The sequence below is a fragment of the Callorhinus ursinus genome, unplaced genomic scaffold (genome assembly GCF_003265705.2).
Source record: "Callorhinus ursinus isolate GAN/ISIS: 27379988/994484 unplaced genomic scaffold, GSC_fseal_2.0 scaffold14, whole genome shotgun sequence".
In the NCBI taxonomy this organism is placed as follows: domain Eukaryota; kingdom Metazoa; phylum Chordata; class Mammalia; order Carnivora; family Otariidae; genus Callorhinus; species Callorhinus ursinus.
In genome coordinates, this window is record NW_027397076.1 from 13,386,031 (window position 1) to 13,406,810 (window position 20,780).

Here is a 20,780-nt window from a genome sequence, read left to right on the forward strand (position 1 = left end):
ACCAAGTTGAAATGATTATTTTTAATAGATCCATCTTTCCTTCTAGACCATGAGTGAGTTTTTATGACTTTGTGTCCCCAGTGCCTGGCACACAGTGGATGCTCAATGCTTATTGAATTAGCAGACTAAAAATTAAGAGTGAAAACTAAAATAGGAAGAAAAATGAAAAAAAAAAATAATGCCCATTTGATCAGTTGACAATGTACAAAGACCTCTGACAGAAGTTCTTATCTAGTCAAGGCACTTCATCACTGGCAACTTTTTCAGACAGTATTGATAACGAGGGTTACAAAAAGATCGTTGACAGAGAAAAAAAAATCTGATATTAAGAAAGGAATTTGGGGGTTCCAGTCCCTAAGGACATTTTTGTTGATAAAATGATGGGAAGGACTGCCATTGTTAATTCCCATGGGCCAGGAATGTCAAATTCTGCAATGCAGGGGACAGTCTCACATAGTGATAGTGCCTCTTCTGAGACACAGTGGAGATATTCCATCAAATCTCATTTTCAACAGAATAGCTTTCTCATCCATTTCATTTATACAAATTCAGATACAGAAGCAAAACCAAATAAATACATAAAGTAAGGGGAAAAAAGACTAAAAGAGAAAAATAATGAGTAGTATAATATACTTGAGTATATGCCCCAGAGAATGAATAGGTACAAATCAAGGGCTTTCCCTAAGCCTCTCCTGGTGGGAACACATCTAAGAGCCAATAGGATTACTAGTGTTTAAGATGATGTACGTGGTTTCCTCAAGTTTTTATCTAATAGAATTTTTAAATGCCAGTCCATTGGTGTTCAGCAGAGGAAATTCATCTCTTCTAACCAATGGAAGAGAACCTTGCTACGGCCCTGAGAAATGAAATGTTGGCCTCAAACATGGCGCTTTTCTAGGCCGACTGTATCTGAAACACAGGCTTTTCGAGGACTACCTGAATCTCCCGACTTTCCCATAAAACCTAACCGCTCGGTCTCCTGCCTTCTATGGTGCTCTCTTTGTTACTTAACTCTGCCTAGCATGTTGGACACCCATTAGGTTATCAATCCCTTCATTATTTACTATTTTGAGTCATGTTATTCCTTGGAAAAATCAAGTTAATGTTATTATTTTACTTATGTTTCAACAGAACATAGTTATGCTAAAAAATATTAAGTATTCTTCTTTTGTTTCAGCTGGGAAGACGACTTGTCTATCGCTCAAAACCGCCATCTGGTAACAAACATGAACTACTTTTAGTCAAGGATACAAGAACAAAATCACTAGAGGATGAATATTTTTTCACTTGAATAGAAGCAGTAAGACATTTATTACCAGAATTTTTTAGGCGTATTTTGTAGATTCTGGTTTCCATTAATGGCAGTATTCTGCCCCGTATGCTGGTCTGAGTAATTTGAGGAAGACAGCACTTATTCTAGTGGTTATAGGATTGGGAATGGGAGTTCTTTTCTTTTGTTGAAGCCTTTTATTATCATATACCAAGTAAAATTCCATACAGCTAAACATTTTTATCTTTGAGTTGTCCCAGTTGGGGATACACATCCAAAGTCTACTTTATTGGTGTAACTGTGTGGTGAATGACCATTAAAGTGCAATAATGGCATTCTCTGACAACATGGGACTTTAAATGATCTCATTTGTTTTCAACCAGTTCACAGTTCATAGTATATATTTTATCACTGTGGAGTATACATTTTAACAATGTATAACTCTAAATGGTTTTGAGGAGTTTAAAACATAAATGAAAACCACTAGTACTATCCTCAGAATTTAACTGTGAGACTGGTTTTTAATTCACATTAAGGAGTTCTGTTCAGAACACTTAATTCTCTTAAGTGAACAAACCAAATGCTTTTAGCCTAAATATCAGTTTATAATTTCTGTTGTGCTCTATATCCACAATCATTTTCATTTTCAGGTGATGTTTCAATTTTAGCTATAACATGTACATTACTTAGCTTACACTGACAGAGAATTAACATGTAATTTGTTAGCTACTAAGTAAAATAAAACCGTATATGTTAATTCTAAGAAAATATTTAACTTAATACATGTCAAAAGTTGTTCAAAAATAACTTTAAAAGAAACAGTTGTTTTTAAAAGGTCTCAGTTAATAGAGAATTACAAGGGCTGAAATTCACTTTCATAAATGTTTATGAAGCATATAATTTTCCCCCATAGAAAAAAAGATTACTGAGCTTACAAAAGAAAACCAACTTGAATGAAGCTGAATGGCTCTTAAAGTATTAATTCCGAATAATCTTTCAACTGTTTCAACATTTGAGCTCTACATTTAAATATCTGAATAGGAAGAGTTCATGAGTCAAGTTGAAAAAAAAAATGTTTATTGTCTAGAAATATATATAAAAAAGATTCCCCACAAAAGATGCTATTCTCTCATTTCCCCATCTTCTTCTTCTTCTTCAACACCCCTGATATAAAGGACATTATTACACCTGTAAATAGAAAAACAATCCATTTTGTTGTTCCAACCGGAAACCACATTAAAATCTGAATTACTATTGCTAGATATTTTTGATTATAAAAATACTGAATGCTAAATTTACAATGTATCATTTCTTTCTTTTTTAAAAGATGTTTTCACCATTGGTTTGTTAAAAAGCACATGGCACTTATCCACCCAGTGGATGTTATAAAATAGTATCTTTATGATCTTCCAAAAGGAATGACTCAAATTTGAGAGTGTGACTCTAGTTCAAGAAAATGAATAGAACAAAAATCCGTAACAGCAGCCAGATCCAACTGAAATTCAAAACCAAGCTCTTGCAACTAAAACCTCTGAAAAAGGTTACAGCTATGAGCTAGAAAGTTTACTATCATCACTAGAAAAATCTTAAGGATGAATAACCAAAAAATTTCCATCCTCTTGGACAAGTTTAAGAATTTCAAAATTCTTTAATTGTAGAATATGTTAAATTAATTGTGATTTAAAGTGATTCTGAAATTGAGGCACTAGTCTGTTTAAACAGGTATTTCTAATGCTCTCCAGTCACTCCATATATATACTACTGCTGTTTTGTTACCTTATTAAAACTTCACCCAAATGTCCAGACAATGCTCCATCTATGTATTCTTCTGTGTTTGCAAGCTTTAAATCAAAAGAAAATATATTAGTATAGTAACACAGGAGGAAAATAGTGTAACACTACCTAAAATATTAGGTAATATTGGTCAGAGAACTTATTAACTGAGACCTTTCTATACCAACAATTACCTATAATTAATAGATTAGCTTTCTTTTACTACTGTAGTACTTTTGGGTTTCATATAAACATTCTGTAAAGTTAACATTGATGGATGTAGAGTATGTAATAAAGCTTGTTTCAACATAATTTTTTAAATCTCTTAGTCATGTAACATTTCTATTAGACATTAAAACAATATGTTGAGGAAAACAGTCTCTAACTTGTGAATAAGTTGTGATTTTAAAGTTTTCCAAAAATTCAGCTATAAAAAAGTCACAAAATTCAGAGTACAAAATCTATGGCTAAATTATCAAATACTTTTATATTAGAACACCCAAACCAAAGAACTGAATAGTAATTTTTTTAATTATGTGCTAACAAAGAGAGCAAAGTAAGTTCCTAAGAGAAAGTTAAACAATTCAGAGTGACCTTTATAGTTATTTCAGGAAACTCTAATTCTACATGAAAATGTTTAGGTTTCCTTCCACATACGGTAATAAACTTTATTACTTTTAGAAACCACAATCACTTAAAAGGCTCTCTATGACTACCACTCCAACCTTTTTATCATTCTTCCCCTACATCATTCTGCTTTGGGCCTTTTTAAAAAATTTTTATTTATTTAAGAAAGACAGAGATAGCAACAGAGCACAAAGCTGGGAGGAGAGGGAGAAGCCGGCTCCCCGCTGAGCAGGGAGCCCGGGGCACAGGGCTCAATCCCAGATCCCTGGGATTATGACCTGAACCTCATCTGAAAGCAGACACTTAACCAACTGAGCCACCCAGGTGCCTCTGCTTTGGCCTTCTTGCCGTGCCTTCAACACACCAAGCAAGTTTCTGCCACAAGGCCTACGTACTTCTGTTCCCTCAAACTGAGATGCTCTTCCTTCTTTGATACACTCTTCAGTTGCTCACTCAATCTTTTCTCTGCTTCAATTTACTTCCTCAGAGAACCTTTCGCTGGCTATCCTATCTAACACTGCAAACTGCTGTCACTACCCCGTTTCTGCTTTCTTTTTCTCCATAGAATCTATCATTACCTGATATCACATTATATTACCTTCTCCCACTACAACACAAACTCCTTGAAAGTAGTGACTTAGTTTTATTCATTGGTGTATACACAGAGCCAGGCACATAATGGGCTCTTAATAAACATTTGCTGAATAAATAAATTAAAAAACATCATTAATGTGGCTACTCAGATACATTTCACAACTCTGGCAGGCTCACCAGGAACTACATTACTTCTAAAACCAAATATTCCGTGGGTATTCTTTCTTTCTTTCTTTTATTGCGATATAATTCCCACAGCATAAAATTCACTTTTACAGTGTACAAGTCAGCGGTTTTTAATATATTCATAAAATTGTATAATCACCACCACTATCAAAGTCTAGAACATTTTCAGCAGAATGGTATACTCTTCAGATTTTTCTATGGCCTTGGTAAATGATTCCTGCTTGAGCAATTTTCCAGGCCAAAACCATGCTCTATAAGAACTTTGGGGACCTAAGCATCATCTGTTTAAGTGGTAACCTCTTAAATTAAGGAAAATCTCAGCTTTTTGCCTACAAGTGCCCCTGTTAGTACTCTTCCTACAAGTACTAGCAGTATGGAATACTTGGGATTCGTACTTGGACTGACCACCCATCTAAGTAACCTTTAAAATCCATCTGCCATTCATCAGTCACATAAATACCTATGCTTCAGGAAAATATAACTTCAAACTCTTTCATCAAAAACCTGGCTGGAAACTACTACAATTAAGCAACAAAGAAATAAAACACCCCAGTTTTTAAAGGAGCAAAGGACGTGAACAGGCATTTCTCCAAAAAAGATACATAAATGGCCAATAAGCACATAAAGATTGCAGTTATCACTCAACACTGGGGAAATGCGAATCAAAACCATGAGGTATTTTACACTCATGAGGATGGCTATTATCAAAGAAACTGAAAATAACAAGTATTGGTGAGGATGTGAGGAAACTGGAACCTTTAGGCTTTGCTGGTGGAAAGTAAAATGATACGGCTGCTATAGAAAACAGTATGGCAGTTCCTCAAAAAATTCCAGCAATTCCACTTCTGGATATATATCCAAAAGAAGTGAAAGGAGAACCTCTAACAGATATTTGTACACCCATGGTCATTGTGTTATTCACAACAGCTGGAAGGTGGAAAACAACTGAAATGTACACCAACAGAAAAATGGATTAAAATGTGGTATATACATACAATGGAATATTATTTCAGTCATTAAAAGGAATGAAATTCTGATACATGCCACAACATGGATGAATTTTAAAAACATTATGCTAAATGAAATGAGCCAGACACACAAGGACAAATACTATAGGATTCCACTTACATGAGCTAGAACAGAGACAGAAAGAATTACATTTACCAAGGGACAAGGGAAAGGGGAGTTATTTTTTAATGGGTATAGTTTCAGTTGGGGACGATGCTAAGAGTTTCAGAAATGGGTAATGGTGATAGATGCACAATAACATGAATGCACTTAATGCCATTGAGTTCTACACTGGAAAATGGTCAAAGTGGTAAATTTTATGTTAGATACATTTTACCACAATTACAAAAACAAAACAAGGGGTGCCTGGGTGGCTCAGTCAGTTAAGCATCTGACTCTTGATTTCAGCTCAGGTCATGATCTTAGGGTCATGAGATGGAGCTGCGCGTTGGGCTCCAAGCTCAGTGGGGAGTCTGCTTAAGATTCTCTCTCCCATCCCTCCCCCCCCTCACCGGTACTCTCTCTCTAAAATAAATAAATCTTTAAAAACACCTGGTCCTAAACATTTACAGAAGCTAGCATAACATTCAGTCACAGTTCATCAGTTCCTTTGGTTTGGCCTGTCTTCTCCCTCAAGAAATGCTTTTATTGAATTACTTTGATTTTATGCCTTTAGCATTCATTAAAAGACTTAAGAAATTCACTTGACAATTTCTTTCAGAAAAAAAAAGAAAAATTTCTTTCAGAGCTAAATGTTGGCAGAGTTTTGCCTTTTCTACAAAAAAACAAAACAAAAACCTCATTTGTGTTTTCCTTATGCCACTGTGACTCAAATATCGGAGTTCTTTTTATTTTAACCACTAGAAGTCCATTCTGTGGCTGAATTTTGGTTTTACAGGTTTATAACAGTTTATCACAGTTACAATATCCTGCCTGACCTTGACTTTATTTGTGAATTTTGTTTTATGTTTGTCAATTTGGTTGATTTCATTCTTATAAATCACAGTTAAACCTTTGAGGAGTTAAGGTAGAGCAAAATAAATAGAATTTAATGATTCTTATCTCTTTAGCTTACCTGCATGTTCATATAACCATCTACAGATACCAGGTACCCTTTGTACTCCATTCCCCACTTAAGTTTCACCATTACTGGCTTTCCTGTTAATCCATTCAGGAAAGGTTTGGGATTGAGAGGCAAACTCTGCACAAAGAACAAAAACAGGACTCAATTATTTTTCCTTAGCTCAGTTTCCATTACCTACTACTCCCCTCTACCAAATCACCAATATTTTATCGTATCCAAATAAAGCAAGTTCTTGACTCACTCTCACTTTACTACATAATTTTCACTTCTATTTGTTGAAAAGCATAAGAGAAATTTAAATACCCAGTTAGGCAATTTCATTCAGTATTCACTTACACAATGAACACCTACTGTACATTACCATTGTACCAGGCTACAAAGAAACAAGGTAAAAGCAGTGGGGAAAAAAAAAAAAAAAGCAGATTACACTCCTTGTCCTCAAGCTCAAAGTAGGAGGAAGAGAGGCAAAACACATACAAATAGACATTATACTGTAAGAGGAGATATGCTTTGTATAAGGGTACCAAATCAATCCAGAGTCAAAAGGAAAGGTTGCCCAAAATAAGAAATGCCTCCATTTTAAAGGATGAAAGGTATTTCCAGAAGGAAAAGGGGCTGTTCTAGGTAGAGGAAAGGAGGGAAGAGTAAACAACAAGGCGATCTCAGGACACACAATTCAGAGATGTCAGAGTCCAATACCAAGATACAGAAGGAAGGAAGGGACAGATGGCATTTGACAGTCTTTCACTTGAATTCCAGGAGCTAGGTCTTGTGGGTCTTATTTGATTTAGCAAAGCTGCCTATACATAATGGGCAATCACTTAATGTTTGTTTATTCAGTAAGCCAGTAGTAGTAACCCCCAGTGAATTCAGACTTTTCCTTCCCTCATCTGCTCACCCATCAGTCCAAAGAAAATAACCAAGAAACCTGACTACTAAAGCTCTCTAAGATAATTAGCATATTCAGAGTGATGTCAAAGAACAGAGGGGCTACTGCAATAACCTCCTAATGGGTCTCCAGTTTTTACTCTTTTCTCCAACTCACCACAGGGCAAGTATATTTATCATGGGATATCTCTGCTTAAAATGCCTCGATGGCTTGCAACTGCACTTTTAAGTAAAATCCAGACCTCCTAACATGACCTAAGAGATCTTCCCGACCCTGTATCATAACCACTGTTCTTGCAAGCTGTGTGGCTTTCTGTCAATTCCTCCAACTGGTCAAGCTTTCTTTCCGGCCTTGCGGCCTATGCTCACGTTCCCTGTGCTTTGTACACCCTTCCCCTTGCTCTTTAAGGGGCTGGCTTTCCTATTTCATATCATTTAGATTTCTGGTTAAATCCTCCCACCAGGGATGCCATCCCTGACCACTCTTCTAATGTACCACCGCGCATCCTCACAGCATCTTGTTTGTTCTCTTTTTAGCACTGCACATTATTTGCAATTACATGTTGATGTTATTTAATATAATCTGCCTCTCATACCCGACTGAGTAAATCTCGAGCAGGGTCCGCCTTAGTACTTTTCACCTTATATTCTGGCGCCCAGAACAGCATCTGGTAGGTAGCATGAGCTCAAAAAATATTTGGTCAACGAACAAATCAATGCTCCAATGCCTAGGCTCTGTATTCTAGAGGGCCGCGGGGCTAAGAATCGCAACATGATGAAAGAAAACCGATTCTGGGCGTGATAAGTGAGACATAAAAACCGCTTCATCTTTACCCCGACCCTGTGGTCCCAGCCAGCAAGGATAACTCAGGCTCACAATCAAACGAAGAGGGGAAGGGGTCCGGGCACTGCTGGGGAGGGAAAGGCATCGGAAGGACAGCACGCGCCTCAGATCCCCAAAGCAGGGAGAAAGGTGCTGGCGACCCGGTGCGCGGCTCCTCACGCGGATGAATGGGAAACGCGCGAATCAACCACCAAGCCCGGCGAGGCTGGTGACCGCTCTCCCTTGCTCTTCCTTCTTCCTCCTTACCATCGCGACTACAAGCAAATGATGCAGGAAACTCGCCGCCGACCCAGGTGTAGTCCGTCCCTCGTGACTGGCGTAACTCCCGCGGGCGCGAATCGCGGAGCTTCCAGAGAAATGGCCGCCAAACAGCAGCGTGACCTTTCACCTCCGACTACAGCTCTCTCAGCTTCTGTGATTGGGCACAGAGAGACGCGTCCTGATTGGAGAAGGTGGCTGGGCAGTGTCTCCTGGCAACCAGCGGTGCCGCGAGCGATCTAGACTTCCGCGCGGCGCACAGCCCTGTGGGAAACTTCACTGGGGCCGCTGGCCCGAGAGGGTCCGGGAGAGGCTGCAAAGGCAGGGAGGCGGGTCCGGGTTTCTCGTTTGCTCACCTGCCTCGAGGGTTCGGCTGTGTACCCTATAGATCGGACACGATTTCTCGCCAGCATGGCTAATGGAGGTTTCTTGCCATTTTACACCTGTGAGGACGGATTCCTGGCTCTTGAGTTTCTTACTCACTTTCCCACAGATTCTGTGATTTGGGGGCTTTTATACCACAGTCCCCTTCTCTATTCTGTAACGCTTATTTCAGCCCACTTTAAAGGAAGTGGGAGAAGCAGGACTAGACAAAAGAGGTGAAACTTACCAAAGAAAGTCAAGTACAGAATATGGTTAGATGAGGTTAGATGGATTCTAGAATATGGTTTGGTGGTCTCCCTGTTTCTCTGTTGCTTTTGCGCTGCCACCAGAGACCCGGCGCAGTCTTTAATCTTTCTGATGTAACGGTATTGATCAGAATCTCACTGATTTCCGCGTCCCCCCCCCCCGGGGGGGGGGCAGACTTTCAGCTCTCTTGGATCTGAAATGCTAAATGCAGTTCTTGGAGAATAAGCACTTTGGGAAGTGCTGGATTTTGGTTTTGTTTCCGTTTCGTTTTTGCGGCCCTAAGAAAATGGATTTGGAATTGAAGTTTGAATGTTGCATATGGAGTAGTAGGTTAGTGGGTAGTGGCTAAGACTTTGGAGGCAGCTTGAGTTCAGAACCTCTTGTCCATCACGTAGGGATGGTGTGGGTAGTTCCTTAACCCCGTAAGGCCTTTGTCTCCTCCTAAAGACCTTTGTTTTCCTAAAGACCTTTGTTTACTCAGCTATAAATGGCCTAACATAATAAAATTTAAAAAAAGAAAGGATAAAAAAAAACAGTACTATCCTTAGGGTTTGCGAGAATTAAATAATGTGAAAGAGGTTGGGATTTAAGGGTTCAGTGAATGTTTACTGTTATTTTAATGTCCGTGAAAATGGTGGAGAATACTGACAAAATACAGTAATTTTTGGTGTAGTTTATTTATGCCGAACAGTTGGAATTATTTACCCCGAAGTTCAATGGGTTTTCCTACAGTCTGACCATCATTTAATGAACATTGAGACTTTGTATAGACTCTGAGTTCCTACTATGTGCCAGGCTCCTTCACAATTGCTATAATGGAAATCTTACTATACAGCCCGTGATTTGGGTGTTATGCTCCCGTTTTAGAGATGAGGAAAATGGCTCAGCAGGTAACTTGACCAGGGCTACCCAGCTGGCTTTCACTCTGAAAACTCTTTGCTTTTTGTACTTCATAAAGTTACCTTTCAAAAGCTCAATATATGCTTTAAAAGTCTGATTTAAAAAAAAATTGTCTTCTCAATGAGGTGAAAAAAAGTATTACCATAATCTTTGTAAACATAGCTGTGTTTAAAGTTGTTTTTTTTTTAAGTAGGCTCCACGCCCAATACAGGACTTGAACTCACAACCCTGAGATCATGACCTGCGCCAAGATCAAGAGTCAGATGCTTACTTAGCTGCCTGAGCAACCCAGGCGTCCCTAAAGTTGGTTTTTATCCTCGCGTTAAATATTAATCTTACCTTTTTGAAAATAAAGTGGGCATAAGGTCATTGGTGTTTTTCAAATTTTAAAAACCATATGTACATTTTGTGAGAATTTGGAAATATAGGAAATTCTAAAACAAAAATTACTAGTATCACCAAAAAAAATGACTTTACTTTTTTGGTGTACTATTTATTGTAACATATGCACTTAAAAAAAAAAAAAGATATCTACATATAGTTCTTAACTTGTTTTCTTCACTTTATATTGAGCAAATTCTCATATAAATATTCTTCTAAAATGTAGTGTAATGTCTATTTTGCATAATTGGAATTATATATATGTGCTAGTTTATTAATCATTTTATTGTTCCCATTTCCCCCATTATAAACAATGTGTTTTGGACATACTTTTGAACATGAGTCTTTGAGTATATCTCTAATTCTTTACAGTAAATCCTTAGAAGTAAAATTTCTGGGCTAAAAGGCATAATTATTTTAAAAGTATGTATTTGCCAGGTTAGCATATGGCTCAACAGAATACCCATCAGAATAATTGGCTCTAATATGATGGAAACACGAGGTTTATATTTTTTGAGATGAGCTAGAATACATTTTGAGCACATCCTGAGCAAACGGTCCCTAATTATTAATTAGGGTGAACAGTTTGGTAAGGCCTGGGTTTTACTGCTCAGCATATAACCCAGAAATTCCAGTGGTAAACAAACATCTAAAAAGTAATTTGTTAAATGACCAGGAAATATTTATTGAGGTGAATAAAATCAACATGTGATCTCTGCCCTCACGGAACTTGAAAACCTCTTTGAGAAGAAGGGAACCAATACATATTTAGCGCCTGCTATGTTATGCTAGGATATTTCATATAATTTATTTAATACAACACTTCCAGGTAGGTAGTATTAGCCCCATTTTAGAGATGAGGAGACGGATTCAGGAAGGTTATGTATTTTGCTAAAGGCTGTATAGAAGGTGAAATGTCTACAAAGCCTAAGATTTTTCCTTTACACAATGCTGCCTGTCCCTAAAATGTGTTTGAGTAGAGTACAAATACTATAGATATGTACAATTTATATCAAATACATAGAAATATATATATCAAATATATAGAAAACATAGAAATATAAACATAAATGCAAGCTGAAGTGGGATGGTTTAGAAAGTTAGTTTTGAAATTGATGAGCTCTTCCTTTTGTTTTCTTTATTCCCATAATCTCAGCATTTTATTTTCCCATGATTATGGTCTGAATCAGTTATGGCCAAAGTAGATTTAAAGGGGTGAGGGGAAACGAGTGGGAGGGAAGGGAGGGAGGCAAAATCTGAGTGCCTCAGAAGCTTTACACATACTATGTCAAACTTGGAAGATGTGTTTTGCCTAGAGAAGAAATTAAAATTCAAAATATATTCACTTCCTCGGTCATATAACTACTAAACTTAGATTAGAATCCAAGCCTTTTTGGTGGTGCAAAGCCCATATTCTTTCTACCATCAGAGAGAGAGAATCATACTTCAAGGGAAGCCTGGTATTGTGGTTAGGAGTCAAGGGTGCTCCAATTCTTAAGTTGGTATTAATGAATCATTGAATTTTAAATTTATTTTTTCTTAAAGATTTTATTTATTTGAGAGAGAAAGAGAGAGAGCACAAGCGGGGGAAAGAGCAGAAGCAGAGGCGGAGGCAGAAGCAGGCTCCCCGTTAAGCAGGGAGCCCGACGTGGGCCTTGATCCTAGGACTCTGGGATCATGACCTGAGCCAGAGGCATATACTTAACTGACTGAGCCACCCAGGTGTGCCAAATCATTGAATTTTGAACTTAGGACAGAACCCTAGAGATACCTAGTCTTAACCTATAATTTTGTAGGTGATGGAAACATGGTCACGCCATGATTTAGAGAGAGCCCCAGAATAGCCTCTGTCTCTCATTTTGTGCTTTTGTCATTATTCTAAGCTACATTCTTTATCTTCTGGATGTTCTACAAATGATTGTAAGTTTCTTATAAAAAAACACACAAAGAAATAATGAAGAAATGAAGGATGAAGAAAAAATACAACCAGATATAAGATCAGAATACAGACATCTACACCATATTGCCTTATGCACTGGTTAGAGATGGGCTGTGCATTTGTCCCTAAACTTTTGGAGTCCTAGCAAAGAGAAATATGATTGGTTACACAATCCAATTTCCATAATATTTTTTTTAAAAATCACTCAGGAAAAACACAATTGTTTCTATTACTCTGATAGAAGAGAAATTTCTCCCATAGTGTCAAGCCCATGATCTCTGTAAATGGACCCCGAGGCAAAATTTAAGTGTGAATGTTTTATTGGCAGGCACAATCCCAGGGCAGTAAGTGTGAAGCAAAAAGTTAAGACAGGGAAGAATGAGAAGCAAACACTAGGTTTTACGTTATTGAGCTGGTCACAGATCCTTCACAGAAAGTCAGTTGGTCAGTCATGCAGGATGTCTCTGGACAGGCTTACTGAAATGTCTTGCATTGGAACAATCCAACAAAGGGTGCGTAGGCACTGAGAGGGAATTTACCTACTGGTTCCGTCCTATCTTCCAGCTGAGCATAGCCCAGGCTTTACAGCTTAGTGTGGTGGGAGGAGCCTTGGGTGTCAGCCTCAGGTGGAGGAACCTAGGACCTCATGAAGTAGACATTGCAGAGGCAGGACCCCTGAGACAGATGAGACTGAGAAAATCCGAATTGACACATGACATTTATTCATATACATGAGGTTGTGTTAAAAAAGAGCAGTATATAAGATAGCAGAAGATGTCACTGAAAATATTGTTATAGTAGATTTAATAGCACATGTTATGTGATTGATTGCTAACTAATTGCACAGTGGGAAAAATAGCTTTATAGTGAAAAAGCCTGGCAGGTACCACCTTAATCCAATGATTAAATGACCATTGTTAGCAATGGGACAAATCAAAATAGCGTGTCACTTGCCAAGATGCAATTGAGAAGACGCACTGCTGTGGTATTCTTACCAAAGACACATAATCAGAATCTAATAATCAGCAAATATCAAACGAACCAGATTGAGGAACATTTTACTAATTAACTGGCCTGTGATGTCACGAGTGTCCATGTCACAGAAGATCTCTGAGGTAAATTACTGAGAAAAGCCTGGCACAGAATAACTTATATCACATGCTACCTCTGCGTGAAAAAAGAGAGGGAGATAACAATCTACCCATTTGTTTCTTTATGCATCAATATATTGGAGGATTCCTCAGATACTAAGAACACTGGTTACCTATGGGTGGGTGTGGTAGGAACTGAGCTGAAAGTAGACCAAAGATAAGCTTTTCACCATACACATTTTGAAATTCACGTAATATGAAATTATTATGAAATTCATGACATTCATGTAGTATGAAATTATTAAAGCATATAGTTCAATGGAATTTAATATATTCATAATGTTGTTGCAACCACATCTCTATTTAGTTCCAAAACATTTTTATTATCTCAAAAGAAAATCCTGTACCTTTGAAGCAGTCACCTCTTATTTTCCCCTCCCCCCAGCCGCTGGCAACCACCTCTGCTTTCTGTCTCTATGCCCCTACCTAGTTCGGATGTTTCAGATAGATGGAATAAGACAGCATGTGACCTTTTGTCTCTGGCTTCTTTCACTTCATATAATATTTTCAAGGTTCATGCACATTGTAGCGTGTAGCAGTTGATTCCTTTTAATAGTTGAGTAATATTGTGTATGTGTGTATATATGTATATATATATACATATATATATCTCATTTTATTTATCCATGCATCTGCTGACAGACGTTTGAGTTATTTCCACTTTTTGGCTATTGTGGATAATGCTGCTATGAACATCCATTTACAAGTATTTATATGAGTACTGTTTTCAAGTTCTTTTGGATATATGCATAACAAGTAGAATTGTTGGGTCATATGGTAATTCTATGCTTAACTTTTTGAAGAACTACTCAACTGTTTTCCAATGCCTGCACCATTTTACATTCCCACTAGCAATGTACAAGAGTCCAAATTTCTCCACATTCTCACAAACATTTGTTATTTTCCATTTAAAAAAATTATTACTATAGCCATTCTAGTAAACCTAATAATAATTTTTAAAATCCTTCTCATTGTAGTTTGGATTTGCATTTCCCTAATGACTAATGATGTTGAGCATCTTTTCATGTCATTACTGGCCACTTGTAGATCTTTGGAGAAATGTCTCTTTGAGTCCTCGATACCTTTATGTATGTTCTATTTTTGGACTCCTTGAATGTCTTGCCTAATTAAAAATTAAACTAAATTTTTAGAAATAAAAGGAAGAGTCATCTAACAATTCTGGGTTTCATTGTCTTCATTTGTACAATGAAGGGATTAGACTACACCAGGGTTTTCAACCTTTGGTACTATTGACTTTTTGGGCCAGACTCTTCTTGTCGTGAGGCCTGTCCCTGTATTGTAGGATGTATGTATTGTAGCAGCATCCCTGGCCTCTACCAGCTAGATGCCAGTTGCAACCCTGCCCCCCAACCCAAGCTGTAACAACCAAAAATGTCTCCAGACATTGCCCAATGTCCTCCGGGGGGCATAATTGCCCCCTGTTGAAAATCAGTAGATTAGATCGATGGTTTATAAACACACACACACCCCAGACTTGGATCACTTTGTTTTTGTTTTTGCTCTTTTTTTAAAGACTTGGATCACTTTGTAGGTAGCACTGGGGCTTTGCAAACTATTTTTGTTATTAAAAAGCAAAACAACTAACAAATCAAAGTATAGTTGAACAATTGTACATTTACTTAATGTAGACTGTATAAAACTGAAATCTCATGCTTCTTTGCTTTTATTAGAATGAAATCAACTCAAAATATAAATACTGGTTGATTATCATGGATCAGGAGCTCTGATTGGCATTTATATATGTATCTGATTTATAAAAATAGGAAAGCAAACTGTCAATAAATGATATTTTTAGTTTCATAAATCTTCGATTCAACTTGGGGTAGAGGGTAGATAATAAAAGAAGCCTGTGGGGGTAAAAAAGCTGGGGATCCCTCAAATAATGTTGCCCCAACATTAAATATTGACCTTAAACATACTGCAGTTCTTTGCCCTACTTCCATGGGGTGGCATTGGTGAGTTTTGAGTAAAATTTCTAATTGACACACAGGCATTTGCAAGTTAATCTGTACAAATGGGGACTTCACTGTTTGCACAACACAGATGAAACAAAACAAAGCTCATGGAATTTCTCCCACAGTCGCCTGTTCCATACAATCTCCCCCCACTTTCGTCATCTGTCAAATGTTTACACTGAATCAAAGTTTTAAAAAATAAACCTTGGTACCCTACCTCTTCACCTGTTACCCTCCTTTCACCAGAGCTGTCTCTACACTCCCCTCCTCCAAAACCAAATGAAAATCTGGACATCCTATTCTGTTGCTTGCCAACCTTGGATGGTTCCCAGTTACTAGCAGCCTGAAACAAGCTCCTTGCCGAAGTTTCTCTCCAACTTCATCTCTCTCCATTCTGTCCCACAAATCACAATGCCTGCCTTTGAATCACGGGCCAGGCTTCTTTACTATACAAGATATTCTCTCCATCTAGAAATCCCTTCTCCTGTTTGCTCTCAGTCTCAGCATGACTGATTTTTTCCCCCCTGTGGTAAAATATACATAACAGAGAATTTACCACGTTAACAATTTTGAAGTGTACAGTTCATCGGCATTAAGTACACTCACATTGTTGTACATCACTATCAACCACCCCCAGAACTTTCAAAGTATTTATATTTTGGATCAGATAATTCTTCATTGGGGTGGTTTTGGGGGTTGGGGGGAGGTGTCCTGACCTGTACATTGTAGGATGTTTAGCAGCATGCCTGGCCTCCACCCATTAGATTCCTCTTCTCCCAGTTGTGACAATCAAAAATGTCTTTCGACATTTCCAAATGTCCCCTGGGAGGCAAACTTGCCCCTAGCTGAGAATCACTGTGTCATTTTAACTGTGAAGAAATAACTTTGGAAAAATGCATTATGGGCATTCATTAATATCAGACACAGAACTATTTGTAACTTGATTGTGTGTCAGATCAGTTGTGCTTTCAATAGTAAACAAATAGAGCATTTAATTGCCACAACGGTGATAACATAATCACTCTGATTGGCATTGCTTCAGAATAGCTAAGACTAATCAGAAAAGGTCTAGATTGGAAACGACAGCTTTACATGCATGACTGGATGTGTATGGGTGAAAAATTATTGAAGTATAGGGTTAAAAAGTCTATTTTAGTTTTTTTATCATAATTAGTGCAAATTTTATACAGTGACATCAACTGGCCTGCAGGAAAAACCCATTCTGTGTTATTTTTAGACCAAAAGAGTGTATCTGTCAAAAAAATGTTTTATTTGATCTTGTTGGCCAATATATAATGCAGTCACAGTGAACAAGACAATATAGACAAATATTTGAGAGAGATATTAATTGTATGCCAGAAAATGTGTGAAATTTCCAAAAGCCAAATATTCTGCATCTAATGCTATCTATCCAACACCTAAAATGAGGGATTTTGAGTACCATTTTAACTTTTCAGACATTAGAGAATGTTTCCATGTGTTATCAAAATAATGTGGGCTATTATTCAAAGTACTAAAAGTGAGGCATTTAATGTTATCCACAACGTTCCAAATAGCTGAAATTTATCCTTAGGTGTGAGAACCAGTCAAGTTAGAAAAAGTCTGGTTTATTCCATACCAAATTAGTTCTATTATTTACTTCTAGCAATTATCAGGATATATTACTTACAGGTGCCGCAATTCTAAAACAAAAATGTTAAAGTACCACACTTGGTATTTGGCTACACCCCAGACCTTAAGTTTTGCATCAAATTGAGGAACTGAAATAGGTCATTTTAAGGACATTTTCAGCTTTAATATACTGTTATTCTCTGATAGTTTAAATTAATAACTGGAAAAAATGAAGATTAAAATAAATAATATCCCTTGAGTTCTAACTATGGGTTTCAGTTATAGGAGATTAACCCTTTATCCTCTCAAAGGACAGAATCGTTTTCCAGTTTAAGTAACAATAATTTTCTAGGTTAAACCTTTCAGCTTACCGTGCATGTTGAGGACATTCGGCAGTAAAATATAATTATTTTAAAACCATGAGCTGGAAAATGAGCTCTTTCAATGATGCTGTTTATACTTAAACTCGGATTCTCAAAGTGGAGTAGATCACAATTAGAAATGTGATAAATTAAAAAGGAGAACTAAAACTGGTTCTGTTTCTGCCTGATCATAGACAACAAGTTAGATTGCATTAGTGACAGTACAAGAGATAGAATTTATCAGCAGAATATATTTTTATTCATAATATAATTAATTTATCCATAGATGTTTAGGTTTAATAAACGTTTTCTTTTTCCTATCAGAACATATTATGTTCAGAGAAAAGTCTAGACTGTCCTTGAATCTATATAATAATAATAATATTTAAGCTGGCAGCAGCATTGTTATGACTGCCATTTATGGAACACTTGTGTGCTAACACTTTACATATATTATATCATTTAATCCGTATGGCAAGTCTGTGAAGTAGACGTTATTAGCTAGAGTTGCTAAGTAACCTGTTCAAAGCCCCGCAAGGAATAAGCCTCAGAGCTCAGATCTGTCTTTCTCTAAACTTTGTTCCTTTGCTCTTCTAACCCAAACTTTAAGAACTTTGGGGAAGACAAACAAGCAACTTTAATTCTTAATTACCCACACAGTTAATAATCGCCTCACTAAGACAGTGAAATCCCTGTACTGCAGACTGAGTGTGAATTATTTTGACATTTGTGACTGTCAACTTAATTACCCATACACGTGACCTTCTGTATAGTATCAGATTCATCAGTCAGTCTCTGAATTAGGTTTTGGTGAGTGGTCAAAATTAACATCACCCTTATATCACAGTGTCTGCTGTGCTTTATTCATTCTCTGTCTGTAAGCAGAAGGCCCACAGAAAGCTCCTAGAAGTTTAAATTAGAAGAAGACTTCCTTAACTTCTTACAAACGTACCCTCTCTTTTGCATGGTAGTCCTTCCTAGGCTTGCTTAAAGAATAGACATTTTCCCACGGCCCCCTGCTGATTCTGAATGAACAGATTCTCAGCCCCCTGCTGACTGCTGAATATATTGTTTATCCTCATCTTTACTCTTTACTGACAGCCTTCATAATAACTTGCTTAGAAGACAAATGGCATGGCAGAATCTCTGATAACTCATTAAGGAAGAATACAGTAGATTTTTGCCAAATATCACGACCATTTTAACATGAACTAACAGCAGTTTTTGTCAAGATGGAATAAGGAAAAGATGCTGCTGAGCAATATTGCCTTCTGTCAATAACACATAATGTCTCTTTGCATTCTTTTTTAAAAAAATATTTTATGAAGAAGTCAATGTATAGACTATCAATAGCATTTTACCTCTGCACATGCTGTTCCCTCTGTGTGGAATGCCTTCTTTCTCTCCTTCCTCTGCCTACCTTTCCAGAGCCAGCCAAAGTGGAAATTTTCATATGAGCTTTTCCTTGTTGCCCACGGCCTCACTCCTTCTTCTGAGCTCTGACAACATCTTTTTTCTACCTCTATTATAACAACTAGCATGTTGCAGTGTAGTCCGTATAATTATTTGTCTGTCTGGACTCAACTAGAAACTTCTTGAACACAGGGACCATTGCATACTTATTCCTCTTTGCATCCCCTGCACCCAGAACAATGCGTAGCACAGAACAGGGTCTGGGTGCCTGATTATTAAATGACTTCACTACCATAGTGTGAATTTTTCCTTGTTGGGGTCCAGACCTTCTCAGAGTACAGTGGTTGTGATAATGGAAACTATTGACAAGTCCCAGCTCTGCTAATTTCTTGACGTGTAGCCTCTCAAGTTTCCCCATTTTGTAAAATGGGGATTGTAATGATACTTATCTCATGGAAGTAAGTTTCTGCAAATGTTTCCAGTTTTTTTCATAGTTATAGATCTATTCAGGTTTTCTGCTATTTATTCTTGAGTCAATTAACGTAATTATATTTTCTTAAGAACAACTCATATCTTGTTTTATTTTTTTTTAAAGATTTTATTTATCTATTTGAGAGAGAGAGAGAAAGAAAACACAAGTAGGGGGAAGGGCAGAGGGAGAAGCAGGCTCCCCGCTGAGCAGGGAGCCCGATGTGGGACTTGATCCCAGGACCCTGGGATCATGACCTGAGCTGAGGGCAGATGCTTAACCGACCGAGCCACCCAGGTGCCTGATATCTTGTTTTATTTTCACAAAGTACGTGTAAGTATTCTCCTATTGGTTGATTTTGTCTATACATCCGGTTATGTCCCGTTCCTAACTTGTATGTATATGTGCTCTCCTGTCTTTCTCTAATACTCTTTCTAGAAAGAAATACGTCAAAATGTTAATAGTGGCTCTCTCTGTGTGATAAGATTATGGGTTATTTTTATATTTTTCTGTTTTTTTCCCCAAGTGTTCAGAAATCAGTGCATATATTAATTACATAGTCACAAAAAAATACTTAAGGAAAAAAATCTCTTTCAGTTCCTTTGTTTCCAAATAAGGAAACTGAGGCCAGGAACATTACATAGATTGGAACCAGGAAACCTGTACTGGCCCAGCCACTTTTTACTGTGAGGTAAGAGCCACGAAAACACCATGTTTTCTCTAGTTCTCATCTGATATAAAGAAACTAAGCCACTAAACCATCTCACTTCCTCTCTTGTTTTCATCTTACATAAAGGTGACAATTGTTAGAATTGGTTAAAAGATCACTAAGATTTTGTCTTTGGGGCCTAATTCAGTTTATGTCTTAAACTGAATTTTTTGGCAACTCAGCATTATAGTTGATGATAAAGGTAATTACTATAGTGATCAAGAACAACTTAGTTAATATGTGAAGATAATATATATGGCAATGAGTGAAATATTTGAAAGTGTAATTGGAAGGTTGATGATATATTTTTGATATTTTTAAATTTCCTTTGATTCTATAATAAGATTTTTTAAAAAGATTTTATTTATTTATTTGTCAGAGGGAGAGAGCATGCACAAACAAGGGGAGCAGCAGGCAGAGGGAGAAGCAGGATCCCCGCGGGGCAGGGAGCCCAATGTGGGGCTCAATCCCAGGACCCTGGGATCATGACCTGAGCTGAAGGCAGACACTTGACTGAGCCACCCAGGCGTCCCACTATAATAAAAATTTTAAAAGAAAACTATTTTTTAAGGAATATTTTTATTTTTATTGAAGGAAACTATTTTTTAAAGTAATGTTTATGCCCAGTGTCGGGCTCGAACTTGAAACCCCAAGATCAAGAATCACATGCTCTAACTGAGCCAGCCAGGTGCCCCAAAGGAAAACTA

At 37.4% G+C, this 20,780-nt stretch overlaps 2 protein-coding genes across 10 annotated transcripts in view; one reads left to right on the forward strand and one right to left on the reverse strand.

Moving 5' to 3' along the window:
* Window positions 1-8,655, reverse strand: part of SNRPF (small nuclear ribonucleoprotein polypeptide F) — a 36,435-nt gene extending 27,780 nt beyond the window's left edge. For 2 of the 5 annotated variants that reach the window (XM_073900481.1, XM_073900482.1), the window contains exons 1-3: window positions 8,521-8,655; window positions 6,534-6,659; window positions 3,047-3,111 (exon numbers count right to left, since the gene is read on the reverse strand). In XM_073900481.1, the coding sequence (XP_073756582.1) occupies window positions 3,047-3,111; window positions 6,534-6,659; window positions 8,521-8,523 (194 nt within the window). In that variant the 5' untranslated portion in view covers window positions 8,524-8,655. Of the gene's footprint in view, window positions 1-2,330; window positions 2,459-3,046; window positions 3,112-6,533; window positions 6,660-8,520 lie in introns of those variants that run through there. The other 3 variants (XM_073900483.1, XM_073900484.1, XM_025882573.2) reach the window with 2 other exon arrangements.
* CCDC38 (coiled-coil domain containing 38) overlaps window positions 1-20,780 on the forward strand; it is an 83,080-nt gene that overhangs the window by 38,803 nt on the left and 23,497 nt on the right. For 3 of the 5 annotated variants that reach the window (XM_073900475.1, XM_025881403.2, XM_073900478.1), the window contains one exon: window positions 1,178-2,301. The exons of the other annotated variants lie outside the window; for them this stretch is intronic. In XM_073900475.1, coding sequence (XP_073756576.1) covers window positions 1,178-1,291 — 114 coding nt within the window. In that variant the 3' untranslated portion in view covers window positions 1,292-2,301. Of the gene's footprint in view, window positions 1-1,177; window positions 2,302-20,780 lie in introns of those variants that run through there. 5 annotated transcript variants of the gene reach the window in all.